Source organism: Ambystoma mexicanum, chromosome 1q (assembly GCF_040938575.1).
Source record: "Ambystoma mexicanum isolate Mex_15411 chromosome 1q, UKY_AmexF1_1, whole genome shotgun sequence".
In the NCBI taxonomy this organism is placed as follows: domain Eukaryota; kingdom Metazoa; phylum Chordata; class Amphibia; order Caudata; family Ambystomatidae; genus Ambystoma; species Ambystoma mexicanum.
In genome coordinates, this window is record NC_090922.1 from 420,716,633 (window position 1) to 420,733,488 (window position 16,856).

The window sequence follows — 16,856 nt, forward strand, 5'->3', positions numbered from 1 at the left end:
TTTATTTGGTAGAATGTTTGCTTTCCTTGACGAAATCAGGATTGAGTTTTGTCACAGTTAAGGTTACATAGTGGCTATCTATATTCGAGACGACTATCAACAAGGGGTCTTAATTCACAAACCTGGTGGTGTTCATTTCTCAAGGCATTGGTTATGATTTTCTGCAGAAGCCATTTGTTGCACCCACTTGGCATAAAAAGTGGGTTATTGCGTTATGGGTGACTTTGTGTTGTGCACTTTAATTATGTCTCCTACATCTCATTACTGTTAAGGTAGCCTTTTTGGTCCCTATCCCTTCAGCCAGAAGGCCTTCAAGCATTTGTGCACTTCTGTGTTTTATCTTAGGAGAAGGTGTCTCAAGGTACTGTATTACCCTTCTTTTATGCAGAATGTTGTCTTTGAGTTCCATTAGTAGCAAAAAATGCATTTTAGTCTTCTTTTCTCCATCTCATCTTTCCAGGGCAGAGGAGAGTTTTCATTTATTGGATCTAAGATGTATTGCTTCTGTGTGGCCAGGACCCAAGGAATTCAGGCAGGATGACCCAACTGTTTGTTGGCGTCTTGTAATCCAGAAATGTAAAATCTGTCTCCAAGCAGACACGTTGCAGGTTAATTTGTGCGTTATATCCTGCTACGAATTTGCCAAAAAAGGAGGTTGTAATTGTATTAATAGTGCATTCAATTTGCGGCTATGTCAATGCTTCAGATGTGTGTGCCTCTGGTTATTTTTCAGGCTACTACCGGGGCTTTCTTACATATGCTTTCATGCAATCTGACTTTAGGAGACCTGGTTGACGGCTACTTGTATGAGCTATGTGGTGATTTGGGGTGTGTAGGGGCAGAGAAATCTGTGATGGGATGCCCAAGGAAAGGCGCAACTTTGATTTGCAAGACACTGCCTTTTTGGCCAATGAGACACTGCTGTGTAAATAAGCAAGCAATTAAAATTAGGCTCAAAGGGGAGCCCTGCTCTGTAACTCGAATGATTAACATACATATACACTTGAAAGAAACTGTTACTGCTATTTTTGCAAATGTCTGCTCACTCTGCAACCTCCTATCCAGAGATGCAGTGGTCATATCTATTATTTTGGGCGATTATAATGCAAGACTAGTGGGGAAGGCAGACTCTGATCTGAGCAGAGGTTACTGAAGGAAGTGTGTGCATACAAGATCAGAATGTACTCGTATCCCAACAGGATGCTAAGGGACACATAATTAACAACCTTATGCTGAGATTTTGGCTGGTAGAACTGAACAGGTTGTGTACACGTGACATCTTGTTGATGGATTGCTGTCTGGATTATTTCTCTTTTTCATAATATATATATTATTCAGTATTAACCACACAAAGTGATCATAACCCACTCACTGTAATTCGAAAATGTGTGCATCAGGGCGCTCCCCCTAGCAAAAAGGGTTGTCTAGGGTATCCAAGCACCTAATTATGGCATGATTGAGTGACGACATTGTGGCTGGTGCTTTAAATGATGAGTGTTGATTACATGCATATATTCTCTCAAACAGACCTTTTATCTTGGGAAATAGTCCGAATCATACAAGCACTTAGCCCTGAGACTCTTTAGTAAGCTTGTTCCTAAACAATAATGTCCTGAATGTGTAACTCTAAAAGGCGGGATGGCAGGCCTTGGTTCTATTGAGTTCAGCACTTTTAAGTTGGAGTTGCTTTTGGAATTTGAAACAGGGAGGTTACATTTGGGTGATTCATGTTTTGAAACCGTCCTCTAAAAAAACATATCTTGATTTTAAAAAACATTGTGTTTTGTTGGAAAAGACAGTCCCTGAAAATAACACGGTGTTCTGTAAACATGTGGCCAGGGACTTTAATGACAGCGAAAATGGGGACACAAGTGCAATCCTGCCTGTGGTCCTTGAAACCCATTACAAAGATATCCTATATGAAGAAGTATGGTATGATACTTCTGTTTCCTGGAAGGATAATCTGACCACAGAAGACATTGTCGTTTTCACTGTAGAGAAGATCACAGCTTGCCTGATACTGGTCAATGTTGGAAAGGCTGCCAGGTCAGATGGCATCAGATCCGAAGTTGTTTAATGGTTCCTGAAGTGCTTGCTATCCCTATTACCTGGAGAATGTACGACTTCGTACGCTAACAGGTCCTGCCATCATCATGAAAAAGGAGCCTGATCCCTCTGCTTTTTAAGAAGGGATCAATGGATGAACCACATTCTTACCATCCAATTTCCTTCCTTGATGCGTCTTGCAGAATCTTTTCAAAATGTCTTTAAGGCTGGTGGGGTGGCCCACTGCTAATAACTTCCAGACGCAAGCAGCTTTCACGATTGATAGATTTGTTCTGTGGTTACATGTCTTTATATCGAATGCTGCATATTGAATGTAATATTAACCTAAAATTGTATACCGAAAACATATTTATCCAAGTGCCATTCATAAATATGAGAACAGTTCATATACCAAATCATGTTCAACGAAAAACCCCAATATCGAAAGTACAAGGCGACAGCTGAGAAAAGGGCCCTAGTGAGGAAGAATGTTTGAATACACAAGAAATGGTCAATACGAACGTTCAGAGTGTATTCACTAGATAGGCTTGGCTAAAGAGAGTGCCAGAGAAGATTCATTTTCCCAAAACAACATTGCGCTGATTATATACACAGGTAAGTTTAAAACAGTATGAATGCAGTACAAGATATATATTTAAAACCGGCAATCTTTCAAAACCTGCAATCCAAACATATGGAGCTTTATAAAACGTCTTAAAAAGGAACAATCTCATGAGGAAATACAAATTGCACAAATAATATCAAGAGGAGAGAAAGACGCAAATACACAGGAATACATATCACGACAACCAACAAAGATTAAAGGATTGTGTGCAGTCGTTTGATAAACAGGAAATAAATTGCATACTGAAACAGTATCACTTTCAACATAAACTGTTAGAAAACTGAAAAAAGCACTTACCACTGCTAACTGGAAAAGTCGGGAGAGCCAAAAATCCAAAGGCAAATCAAAAAGTGTGCAATCCATCCGTAAAGAACCAAAAAACCAAATTCATAAAAAAGGACACAACCCGGGCAATCCATCAAAAAACCAAACAATTATCTGAGGCGAAATCCCTGAAATCTGCGGGGAAAAAACCATGAAATCCACCCGAAAAAGGTAGACAGTACAGAAAATGTTTTTTAAACAACCCATAACCGATTCAAGACACAATCCAGGAAACCCATCGAAAAACAAAAAAAGAATCCATGGCGAATTCCATGTAATCCACAAAAAAAACGGAAATCCAACCAAAAAAGTTGCAAACAATCAATGAAAAGCACCCAAACAAACAGCCAAAAAAGCAGGACTCCAGAGAAAGGCTCTTTGGTCTCCTACAACTGAAATCCAAAATGACCTCGAAGGATACAATGCATCCTAATGGAATAAATTGAGGCAACAGCGACACCAAGTGAACAAAACGGAGATTGCAACAAAAGAAACGTATATGTTGAAATGTTAGCATATTAAAGTTGAAATGTTAGTATATTAATAGGTTTTAAAGATACAATGTTACCATATTTTCAAGATTCAATATTTCTGTATATAAAACATTCGATATATAATTAATTCAATAAAATATTTTAATTGAAATTGGTTTTGAGATATATACTTTCGATAGAAGCACTGTGGGCCTAATTCAAAGAAGCGATTTATAATGGCAAAACCCCATTGGAAAACGTTCTGTGAATAAGGGCCTTTATACAGTTTTCTGCTCAACAATATAATCGATACATTTGCCTGTCGCTTTTGGACCTTGCTAAAGCCTTTTCCTTGCTCGATCAGGCAAACTGTATAAGCTTGGTGTTCCTAGCCGGGGCTACTACAGCTTATTCAATGAATGTACGCTAGGTACACTGAAACTTCCGCAGATGTCAATGGTTATATGCCAGAGTTAAACACAAATAAGGGAGTAAGACATAGCTGTCCTCTCGTTTCACTCTTGTTAATTATTTTTCTTGCAGATTTTAACCTTTAAAACCTTTTATTTGGATCTAGCCCCCATCTCTGAAAGGGGCTAGATACGGTGCATTGTATGCAGACGATACAGCACTGATTTCCTGTTTTTTTGGACCATGTTACCCGTAAAACAAATATTCTCTACTGACCTAAACTGTTTGCAAAGGTCTCCCAAACATACCGGGTATTATAGCTCTCAAATTAGACACTTGCCTCAGACATTTGTGTACACCCTGCAGGAGACAGTTTGCAACCTTTTTTCAGCCTTTAATCCTTCCAAAGTCCCTAAATTCAGTACCTATTATTAGAACACTTAGACGTGTGAGGAATCTGACGTGAAGCACTAAATAAAAAAGGTGATGTAATTTTAACCTGACTGAAATTTACTGTTTGGCAGGTCGTTAAACCCTACACTGTCACAATGCTGTGGGCTTCCTTGGGCTGGAATAGTCTCCGGTCTTCATATTAGAACCCTGCAATCACTTGCATGCATCAGACCGCACTGCTCCTCAAGGACATTTGTCTTGTCGCTAAAAGTTTGGAATGGATAGCCCCTAGAGGGGATGGATGTACTTTGTTTGGATGGTCACCTTCTGCCTTTGTGGCGGGCAGCCTCAAGAAATGCTTCGATTGTTGGATTTCTGCATACAGATATTAGTCTGCCACCAGGAAGAGGGTGCAAAGATAGTTCTCTACCTCTGCCGTCCCTCACCAGCAGAGGAGTATTGGGTAGTTTTGTAAGGTGGAGGCTCTTTTGAGTGCATTATATGTTTTAATAAGCATTTCAATTCCAGGCTGGCAATATTGGCTTTTCAAGTGATATTTTGTTTTGTGTGCTTAGGTGTGGAAAAAGTGCAAGATGAGAATTTTCACTGTAGCTCAAATGGACGACAATAGCATCCAAATGAAGAAGGATCTGGCTACGTTCCTCTACCACCTACGGCTAGAAGCTGAGGTCGAAGTTGTGGAAATGGTAAGATGTGCATGCCAATGGCTTGATGTTTTTGATGGTTCTCTTGATGGCAGGAACATCCTGATATATCATTATGTTTGTTGGGCAAAAAACATTATTTTCATGTTGATGATTTTCTGTAATCGTATCGTATCTCTCCAGGACTGAAATCTCTGCACTGGCTCCCAGTGGCTGAGAGGGTTATGTTCAAAACCTTCTGCATTGCACACAAGGCCTTCTGGGGCCTTGAGCCGCAATAGCTTCAACTCTCTTTCTAAATATCTTCCTTCTCAAGCTCTTCGCTCATCCGCCCCCAACTCCCTCACTGTCAGTCGCTTCTCCAAGCAACAAGTTGGTGGCAGATTACTCTCGTCGGCTGGGGCCTCTCTCTGGAACAGCCTTCCTGCCTCCCTGAAACTCCAGGAGAACCATCTCCGGTTCCGGAAGCACCTCAAAACCTTCCTCTTTGCCTCTGCTTTCTCTCCCCCTCTCCCCTGCTGATTTCCTGACTGAAACTGCTCGGGTTACCTGGCCACCCTTTCTGATCTCTGGCTCAGGCCCCATCAATTTCCCACTTGCACTGCCTCCCTGGCAACCCCTGCACCTGGGGACCGTTGTTCTGTATCCCTACAGTCCCCCTACCAGCACTTTGTCTGCACTTATTTGCCACTTGATGGCCGTTTATTTATTTTTTCTTATTTATTCCACTTTTCCCATGTACTGCATTTTCCCCGCTCCCTTCCCCCACGCACTTTTCCTTTTCCCCCCTTCCCATGCACTTGCGCGATCTGAATGACCAGGTCTAGTATGATCGTTGTCTGTCCTCCCTTTGTATCCCCCCCCCTTGCCTCGTCGCGCCTTGAAACACTTGTGTATAGGCGCGTTATAAATACAATACCATATCATATCATAATGTGAATTATCCACTTAGGTCTGCAATGTGGGCTATAGTCTAGTACTCTCGGGTAGGACTGGTAGGCTCTGAATGGTAATCATTTGAAAAATGTGTACAGCACATAACTCCTGCCTTTAAGTCCAAATATCTATTGTGCTACATAGAACAAAAGCACATTATTTAAACCTTCATGTATGAAATAAGTTTAAGTTGCAGATCTTTACTTTTTGTGAAGAAATATTACACAGACTTTCTTTTTGGGATATCGCCTCCATTAAGAATGTCCTTTTTAAAAAAAACTTTTCTCTGTAATGCCTCATTTCAAAGAACCCCTGGGAGTTTTTTGACCAAATGATTTCCTCTTAAAGTATTGATCCGTCTTTTTGTGGTATGGTGACATTTCCCTGATGTACGCGGAGTGCTTCCAACCCCTGCTCTGGTTCTAAGCCACACAAGTATTGTATTCTGGTGATATTTTGTGCCAAAATAGGACTTTAAAAGGATGAAGATTTAAATAGGAATATGGAGCTCGTGTAAAATGTTAGTTCTGAGTTGGTTTCCAAAATGTGCATACAGACAATGTATTACCGATAAGTTGTTCAGCAATAAAGCCCCATTCCGAGGCATATTAAGAGGTGTCATGGATCCTCACCCCAAGATTCACTCGTGCCCCTGAGAAAGGACAAAGGGTCCCCTGGTAATGGGCCAAGGAGGGGAGCAGTATTGCCATTCGAACATTCCACCCAATGATGATGTAATCTGTCCATAATAACGCGTTTGCTGGGCGTCTCCAGCCTGTAACGGCTGGGGGGGATGAAACATTGTATTACTGTTTTGAGATCTTAAGTCACCAGCTTGCAATTTCAAAATGTTGTTCTTTTTTTCAGCACAATAGTGATATCTCGGCTTACACCTACGAGAGGACTTTGATGATGGAACAAAGATCACAAATGCTGCGACAAATGAGGTTGACTAAGAATGAAAGAGAACGCGAGGTATGTGCATTCTGTTTAAAAAAGACGGTCATTGCAAGTAATAGTTATTGTGTGTGGTAGGTCAGAGGAAGGACGCAGACAACTGAACATCTTTCAACTCTCAAGGTTTTATTAAAGTGTCATGAAAAAACCTAACCTTTCCCTGTTGTTCTTGTGGAGGTTCCCTAGTCTAAGAAAATAACAAAAAGGTGTTAGTCAGGATTTCGTTCCACACTCAAAGTTGTCCTCAGTCCAAACCTTCCCTATATTTCTAACTCACACTACCACTAAGAAAGAGAAACTTAGCCCCCTTGCTTGGCTTATGCTGAATGGTGCATGGCTCCCTCCCAACAAGGTCTCTGTTCAGTTCAACAAATCTTCTGGATTCCAACACAAGTACACTGGGCACACCCTTGGCTCCAGCACTGTGTTTTAATTCTTGTCTTTTAACACAGTTCCAGCACACGATAAGTCTTGTGAATTTGTAGATCTTGCAGTTGTTCAAATGTCTCTCACTCACCCCTCTAGGGCATCTCAGTTCTGTGTCAATAGTACGTTCCTATGGCCCAGCAGGGACCGTCTGCCTCTATTCAGGGGTTTGAGCTACAGTAGATTTCCACCCCTTCTGAATGGCTTGGATTTGTATCCTGGACTGGGCTGTGGGTTCTTAGCCAGGGTTTTCCGTCATTTGGGTTTCTTAGTTGCTCTGAACCCTTCTCAGGTATTTCTTTTAATCTGTCTTCCCCTGAATCCCTCGCAAGCTATATCTTTCAAGTTCATTCCCTTATGATATATATTTGGATCTCTTTCTGGTTTCTAATAACTGCTCACTGGTTATGGTTCTCAAATGGGCCCCTTTTTCGATAGTTCACTCACTTTCTGGTTTTGAATCGCCCTGCATAGGTTGTGGTTCTCAAGTTCCCCCTCTATGGGCATTTCTGGGTCTTGTTTGGTTTATATGCCCCTTGGCCTCCTTTAGCATTCTGTTTCCTTTCTCAGCATACTGGCTTCCTGTTGGAGCCCTGTGAAGCTCAGCCGCCCTCCTCCATCTCCTGGTCAAGAACCGTGTACCTGCTTCTTTGCGGTGGCCTTCTCTGGGGAGGCGTCACTCCTTCTGCGGTGGAACTAGGCTCCTCACACCGCAAGGCTGCCATAGTGTCAACACGCTGGTCTCCCCTTTTGCTCATGGTTTGGTCTTGCTCCTCTGGAGACCTTCGATATTGGGGCTTCCAGCGCTACTGGGCTCGGCAGCATTCCTCGGGCTCTCAACCCACCACGTGTGCATCGTCGTCCTACCTCCAGGATGCGTCGGTTCCATGCTACAGCGGCGACTTCCATCTGGCACGGTCTCTCTCTGATTGATCTTCTCCCAGTGGTCCACATGTTCTGCATCGATTCCTCTACTGCAGAGAAGGACCTTGTGCCTTATGTGTGTCTACCTGCAACAAGAGATATCATTTCATTGGTTGTGAAATTCTGCTTGCAGGGGGTGGGGATCAGAAACCAGACCAAGCCTATTAAAAGGTCCCTTCTACTTAAAAATGTTATTAGTCCCCATGTATCAAATAGTCATGTGGGAGATTGCTTTAAGGGGGATGTGTCGGGTTTGTTCACAGGGGAGTCCTTGTCCCCTAACAGGGGTTGGGGGAACTGAGATTCCGCTTGCCCAAACTCCTAAGGGAGGGTTTTTGCATATTGGGCTCACCGCCCTAGTCTCAAAAGGGAGAAGGGACAAATTCTCTGGATTTTTTTTATTTTGTTTGATTTTATTGGTTCTTTATAAGAAGATTATACAACAAGAAAGTGTTTCAAGGTGCCACATGGCAAAAGGGAATGGAACAAGGGAGCAAATAAACAAAGGAAATTATAAAGAATAAATTAAAAATAACAACAAAAAGTGTTCCTACCTGGCCTTGTGACATTCAGATTGTGCAAGTGCAGAAAAATAAAATGGGAATTGGGGGTACGGGGGGGTAGGAGGGTAAGTGCTAAAGGGCCCACCAGGGAGGAGGGGGCAGGTGGGAGGAGTGCCAGAGGTGCCTGTTGGGGAGGCAACAGGTACGTGCATGGGCCGAGGCGTCGGATGCTGCTGTTGATTGGGCAAATGGCCAGGACACTATTGGACTCTTGAGGGACCAGTCCACCAATCTCAGTGGCTGTCGGGATGGTTAGCCCGGGAGGGGGAGAGAGAAGGAGAAGGAGGAGGAGCAGAGAAAGGTCTTGGGTTGTTTGCAGAACTTGAGGTTATCTGGTTCAAGATGGAGAAAGAGAGGGTGACTGTTCCAGAGGAGGGAGCCAGCCGAAGAGAGAGATCTTCCCCCAGCTCTCTGCTTGGAGAAGCGTCTAACCAGCAGAGAATTGGAGCAAGAAGATTGAAGGGAGAGTATTTGGTGAGAGAGTGTTGGGGGTAGCATGGTGCCACTCTGTGTGTGGCCTTTATGAAATATTCAAATAGTAAATGCAGTCTTGAGTGTGCCATACTCAAGTTATCTCTTGAATGTGACCGTCAGAGGTCTGGAATGGGAAATTCCTTGCTGTATTTGTCGTTGCTGTTCGACATAGTGGAGGGAGGCTGAAAGTCTTGGTGCAGCGTGAAAGCAAGGTTCCTTGTGACAAATCACTACTCTCGTTCAGATACAACATAGGAAACAAGGTTCCCTCCAGGAACCAGTACCACATCTATCATGGCAAAGACTATGAACCCTAGCCATGCTATTCACAGGGCAGAGTGGCTACTGAGATTGTGAATCCCACCTGGCAATACAAATGAGGATTCACACCATCACTCTGCCTTATTATTTATTTTTCTCTTTTTTATTTTCGCCCAGCATTTATTTGCTAGGGTACATTGTGTTATTCTAGGATCCTTCGTACCAATTATTTGATTTAAATTTTTCTAGCCATTTTTACATGAAACGTCCTTTTCTTTGGATTCCCTGTGATGGAATTCCCTTACAAATGGGCAGACTTGTATACTTTTGCTCGCACAAAGCGATTGTAATTTTATAGCAAATAAATTAAACATACAGCATTCAAAGTAGTATTATTGTTCTGTGGGGTGATCTTTGACAAAAACAGTTAGCCTTGACGATTTTACTTTACAGCAGTAGCACTGATGATTGCAAAATACAGACTTAAGACAGTAACATTTTTAGACAATGATTTTATGGATAAAACATGTTTTACCATTTTGTATCCTAATATAATTGTGTACGTTTTTTGAAGTAAGTATACTATTTTTTCTAAACCACTAGCCTTTGTCTGTGTGGTTTAAAGAGAAGCGTTGTGATGCAAATGAGCAGTCTAGAGATATTTCGAGTTTAGCATTGATGAATTAACCTAGTCATTGACGTTAACTTTATCCCTGATTTGTTAATAAGAATGTATTTATAAGATCTTTGCACTACCTCAGGCACAGCTGGTAAAGGACAGGAATTCAATAATCCGTTTGGAAAGTCTGTACTCTGATGAAGAAGACGAAGTGGATCCTGTATGCGAGACCATCCAAATGACGTGGACAAAAGAGAAGTTAGATGCTGAGAAACGAGGAAAGAACAATGCACCAGACAACTTTAGAGAACTTATTAGTATTAAGCCGTAAGTACACATTTATAATGAAGGTTGTTGGCTGAACATTGCATCTGGTATTTAACATATTTTCCAAATATAGCCCTTTGCATAAGCAATGCTTGTACTGGTCCTACAGATGTGTGTGTGTGTGTTCAGGTGATGGGAGTTACGAAGTGGTCCTTTCTGTTATCCCCAGTGATGTTTAAGATGTTTGAATTTGCCGTCTGTAATCTAATGACCTCTCATGGATTGCTAGAAATATGTGGACACCCACATCTACTCGTTTTATCAGTGTACAACACGTGTCTGGAACTTTGTATGATTAACATAGGACACCTGTTGTAGTCCATTTTCTCAATGCATGTTCTTAATTAAAAGGTAATGCAATGTTGTCCTATATTTCGTCGGGAAGGTGAATGGTTTAGTAACTATTTCCAGAGGTATGCAGTGTTAGAGTTCAGAGGGGGATTTAGTTTGATTCATCATTCGGAATCTAATGGGGTTATTGTTGGATGATCACACCAAGATGTCTGATTATGGGTTCTTTAGTTCAAGGCCCTAACAAAAATTGCAAGATTTTAAATCCTCCACGGGGAAGAGAAATGTACAACAAAATAAATATAAAGAGCAATAAAAGAAATGATCATTTCTCAAACCTCGGAAACAGTGCAAGAGAGAAAAGAAACAACTCGTACCTCACCCAAACTGTTAGGCGGCTAACAAAGGCTTAATGTATGGAGCTGGATAGTTTAACAGCTATAACGATACCCTTGCGGACCAATGCCTCCCATGTTTCATGCCATGTATGTTAGTTTTTGCGATATAGGCCCTCATTACAAGTCCGGCGCTGGACCATGGTGCTCTTAGCACCATGGTCCAGGCCGGAGTCCGGCATGGCGGATGGCGGAATTACCGCCCCATTCCAAGGTGAGTGGGGCGGTAATTCCCCATTCACCATTTGCCCTTCCCCATTCCCATTTTTGCCCCATAGGGCATAATGGGGATGGGGAAGGCGCTAATTACGGCACCGTACGGTGCCGTAATTAGCACCAAGGTCGCTTAGCGCCTTGGACTTTAACTCCTGCAAAAAGCAGGCGTTAAAGTGTGAATCAGGCGTTAAGGGTTAACTGCGCCGACGGCGCCGTTAAACCCTTAACGCCTAACTTATAATGAGGGCCATAGTCTTTTATGTTGTTGGCTAAATGAGTATGCTATATTGAAGTCATTTCTCGGTTTTTGAAATTCTTATCACTCGTATTGTTTCATTAATCTTGTTGGCAGGGAGGAAACGCACTGCCTCATTGTTCAGGACATCAAACTATATGGTGTTGCTGTTAGAACATAATAATAGATATTGTGACATATCTACTTGGCGATTGAGGCTTTACTAACTTAATATTATTATTCCCATTAAATCTTGGGCTATTGGCATGCTGGCATTCTCTGCAAGAAAATGGCAGAATTGTGATTGAGCGATGTGTGTGTGTAACAACGTATGGTTTTCTTCCTAGAAGTTGGAGGGGACCCTCTGTCACTCACACGTTTTTGTTACTCCAGCAAAGGCAACCATTCAGAATGTTATTCTTATTTTGCATTTATATAGCGCCTTATATTCCATTGGTATGGTCTGAAGGCGCTGGTAGGTTGAACGCCCTTGGGAACCGAAGTTCAGATCAGTAGAGAGAGTAGAGAGAGTCAAATGGTGCGTGTGAGCACTGAGTATGTGTGCAGCTCGTGTGGTATCGGTGTAATAGCTGCTTCTTAGCCATAGCTGTGGTGGTTGAGAGATCAGGAGTATGTGTTCGTTCTAGCAGGATTCATCCAGACCAGCTGTGGCTGCGTTAGGCCTGAGGAGAACGCCTGGTTGGGGGTGGGCAACCAGCAGTGTTTACTTAGAATGATGTGGAGTGAGCGGCGGATGTTGGTATGAGAACAGTTATACCGAATGGTGTCATAGTATCCCTGTGTTCTAGTTGAGTGATGGTGTAAAGGAGAGAGTAAGCGTGGTGATGTTATATGATGGGTTGAATGGTCTTTCAAACGTTCTCTGCTTTCCAAATCATACTATATACGTCACACACTCCGTTCCATTCTACGCACTCATCAGTATTGGATGCAATCTGTGCTTGTTCGTTCTACGATCTCGTCCGCTGTACGCAACACGTCCGTCTACTCTGGCACTCGTTCGTTCCGGCATTCATCTGCTTTATGTCCTCACATGCACTATGCGTTCACCTGTTTTACGCACTCATCCCCTCTACGCACTCATCCCCTCTACGCACTCGACCCCTCTACGCACTCGACCCCTCTACGCACTCGACCCCTCTACGCACTCGACCCCTCTACGCACTCGACCCCTCTACGCACTCGACCCCTCTACATATTCATCCCTCTACGCACTCGACCCCTCTACGCACTCGACCCCTCTACGCACTCGACCCCTCTACATATTCATCCCTCTACGCACTCATCTGCTCCCCGCACTCATCCGCTTTAAGGACTTTGTGCTTTACACGCATTCAACAGGAATATCCTGTTCCATATATTCATCTCTACACTCATCTGTTCTATGCCTTCATCCGTTCTGTACACTCATTCTCACTGTACACTTATCTACTCATCCGCTCTATCCACTCATCCGCTCTATCCACTCATTCCTGATATATACTCATTCGTCCCCTCTGCGCACTCGTCCCCTCTGCGCACTCGTCCCCTCTGCGCACTCGTCCCCTCTGCGCACTCGTCCCCTCTGCGCACTCGTCCCCTCTGCGCACTCGTCCTCATCCAGAATGTGACCGAAAGAGTATCAAACTAGGCATATTATTCAGCATTCGACCCTGAAAAGCCATCCCATATATAGTAGAAATTGGGTCTTTGGCTTCAGCTTTCTGATTATGCAAAGGGTCGACTGGAAGAGGTTTTAGGAGCATAAAGTAATCTCTAAGCTTAGGAATAGTAGCCAAGTGGTTGTTATGGTCTTGTTGTATGCCCAAGGCTCTAAGGCGAGGGGGTTGAGCCCAAAAGATGGAAAGTAGCCCATCCCCTAGCGCTTCTTCGGTCTTTACATTTTCTTTGGATTTTATCCATACGGGGTTTCATTCAGTCTTTTACCATCCCCCAATCTCTAATTCACTTCCTTTCGGGATGAGGCAGCTTTATTCTGTAAGCCCGTGAAGACGTTCATGAAACGTCTTCACTGAGGACGAAGACTCTTCGTCCTGGGCATCATCATCGTCATTGTTACCCACCCTCCCACCTCCTTTTTGCAGACTGAGGGGAGTCCAGGTCCTGGGATACAGTAGCCAGTGGGGTCCCCCCTGATCCAGACACAAAGATAGCTGTGGATCCCTGTGTGACTGCAGGGGAGGCGTTGGTGGCACAGGAGGAGGGCTCTGGAGTACCAGCGGGGCCTGGACCGGAGGAGGAAGGGGCAGCAGCACTGGTGGCATTGGAGGAAATGGAGGAGGGCCCAGAGGCCAAGGAGGCATGACCTGTGTGATCACTTCCTTGACAATACCCTTGAGGAGTCTCGTCATCTGTGGGAGTCTCATGAGGAGGAGGAAGGGTTCGAAGAAGCACTCTTCACATGCCGGCAGATTGTGAGGGGCACGGCCCTTGGCAGCACTGGGACACATTTTCTGATCGAAGCGTCTAGGAGCCTGGGGCGTGTTGTCACGGTTTTCTTACATGGCACACTCCAGCCAGGGACTCATTCCCTGACAATGAATGTGGCGCACAAAAAAAATGCTTTTTAACTTTAATATACTATGGATTCTTTCTGAGTAGGACTCCAACCTGTCTCGCACCCAACCTCCACAAACACCCTGTTCACAATGGACTAGGAACCAGTCCGGTGTGTATGAATAAGATATTTATTAATGTATTATTTAACGAAAAAGGAAAAATACTCAAAATACAGCAACCAACAATATGTGGCAACACAAATGTGATGATTCCTACATGACAATTGGTTTACATATCCTATCACAGTTTACACGGATCTTTAATGGCAAAACAGGGAAAATAACTGTTTTTAATCAAGTGATGGCATCAAGGATTAGCGCTTCCCCCCTTCAACACCCACCCCCACACATCCGATAACTTAATTCCTTTGCATGCAAGGCCGTGGCAAGGAGTGAGGATAGAGGGAGAAAAATCGGATTTGAAATAAAGCCCAACACCCCAAGATGGGAAGCCAGAACAGAAAGTGAAAACCAATTTTTGGAGCAAAACGGCAGAATCGGATTTTGGTTATTACTCAGATGGCTTCTCACAACTGCGGTGGGACAGAACGAAAGGACATTTGTATTGCTGCACTCGAGGAGATGGGGAATGTTATAGAACACTAGTCAGCACACAGAACAATGTGGAAATGAGGCAGGAAAATCAATTTTATGGAGAAAGTGAATGCAAAAGAGAATACAAGCATCAAATAGAAATTTGTTTTACACAGGATTGACAATGACAGGCAGCTAGGGAAGGGATTTAGATGTCAAAATCAGGAATCGTTTTTTAAGGAGCAGGACAGAGGTACATAACAAAAGGGATTCTAGATACAAGGGGTTGCCCTCAATGGGACTAGGGTTTGGGCTTTTTAAAAGGGCAGATGTAACTTGGGAGTTTGTGGGGTAATGCACACAATACACGGGTAAATTCGGTTTTCCGTTACACAGAGACTAATTCTTTTACGGCAATACTTTAATGACTATAATTATTAAAAACACTCAACAAGAGTATTGATTTCGAATGGTGACAATTTTGAACGTGAATTTCAAAGGGGAATTCATTGATTTTACTTCAAAGGATTTATACAGACAACTGAGAAATCTAAAAAAAAAAAGGAATATGCTAACATACATAGGCTAATACAGATTCTTCTATCGGAAAGTGAATTAATTACACTGGCAATTTGGGTTCTCAATAGGCATTTCAATGGGGTTTCTATGAGGTTTCAATGGGGGAAATATGGTATGCAATGTTAGAAAAAGGAAAGTTTTATTTTAGGGCCGAGGTTATTTGCTACTTACAAAGTAAGCCTTGGTTTGGGATTGACACTCTGTACAGCTAGGACAAGGGATCTGGTCAATGAACTCTCCTGGATGGGATTCTGGACTGCCAGCTGGATCTGAGGACACTCTGGATAGCTAGGCAAAGGGTCTGGTCACTGCACTCTCCTTAATGGGATTCTGCACCGTCAGGTGGCTCTCAGGACACTCTGGTCAGCTAGGTAAGGGATCTGGTCACTGCACTCTGAAAGATGGTATTGTTCAGCTGCCTCTTCTCCGTCCTCCTTCTCCTGTCTCCCCAAATTCTTTGTGTGTCTGTGTGTCTCTCTGACCTAGTACAATCCCCCCTTATATAGCCCAAATGACATCACTCACTTTACAATCTAGGGGGAGTACTATAATTACCATACCCCCGGATAGGACAGTTTCGCATTCCTCTTTCCACCCCCTGGCATTATTGGTTCCAGGGGAGAGAACACTATCTGTCTGTTTGTCATTTATGACAGTTCTTTGTTCTCAGGTCCACTTTTTAGCAAAACTGAGTTATGCCTCATGACTCCATAATTATACTAGCTCCGGCCATGTGACCAGATATGCAGTTGTGGCCGGTCATGGGGAATTAGGTAAGCCAATCGCCAACCCTGTATGAGTTAGCATGGCCACATTTTTGTACTTTTCATAAAATATATAAAATATATAACCGTTATAACTCTGCAAATGATTAAGCATGTTCATAACTCATTTTCCATCTTTCCATAAAATCTCATGCTTGTCACATTTTGAAATCTGCCAGAAACTAGACTTTACTGGCCATTTCAGTCCACAAAGTCCTAGCAACATGCACTTAGTCTCTAAACAACCGCCTGGAAAAAACATGGAAAAATAGCAGAACACGAAATTACTGCTGCGAAAAATGAGAATCAATCCCTTAATGTCAATTTGGAGAATCTGTCACATGTGGGGGGGGGGGTTGGGGGGCGGTGCTTCATCCCCCACAGCCAACTGTCTTCCCCTGGCTCTGCCGGTGACCAGACATTTTTATTACACCCTTTGAAGTGTATCAGTTTGTCCTTGGTAGTGGGTGCAGGAGGAACTCACACGTGGGATCATGCTCCATCCACACTTTGCTTTCTTTGTTCTCCCTGTGCCCCCTGCCTTAAAGTCTGGCAGAGCAGGAAATTATGATGCCCTCAGTCACATCACATGTCATTGCGGATAGTTCACTTATAGGTGCGAGTGGGAAGCAAGGCTTGAGAAATTTCCTGCCTGTGCTCAGACTGTGTTTTCTGGTATTCCGAGCCTCTTCCAAGGTGATTGAAGTCTTGTGCGGGAAATCATAATGTACATGGCTTTAGTCAACACCCCACCCACAACATATTTCACTGACACTTCTGTGCGAGCAGCGCTATCTTTTCACTGTCGCTTGTAAAAGTCATTTTTCTTTATCTTTCTT

The 16,856-nt window shown here is 43.2% G+C and overlaps 1 protein-coding gene across 4 annotated transcripts in view; it reads left to right on the forward strand.

Annotated features, from left to right (window-relative positions):
- SLC12A4 (solute carrier family 12 member 4) overlaps positions 1–16,856 on the forward strand; it is a 1,569,223-nt gene that overhangs the window by 1,418,662 nt on the left and 133,705 nt on the right. For all 4 annotated transcript variants that reach the window (XM_069639659.1, XM_069639652.1, XM_069639655.1 and 1 more), the window contains exons 20-22: positions 4,848–4,979; positions 6,741–6,848; positions 10,240–10,424. In XM_069639659.1, coding sequence (XP_069495760.1) covers positions 4,848–4,979; positions 6,741–6,848; positions 10,240–10,424 — 425 coding nt within the window. The remainder of the gene's footprint in view (positions 1–4,847; positions 4,980–6,740; positions 6,849–10,239; positions 10,425–16,856) is intronic.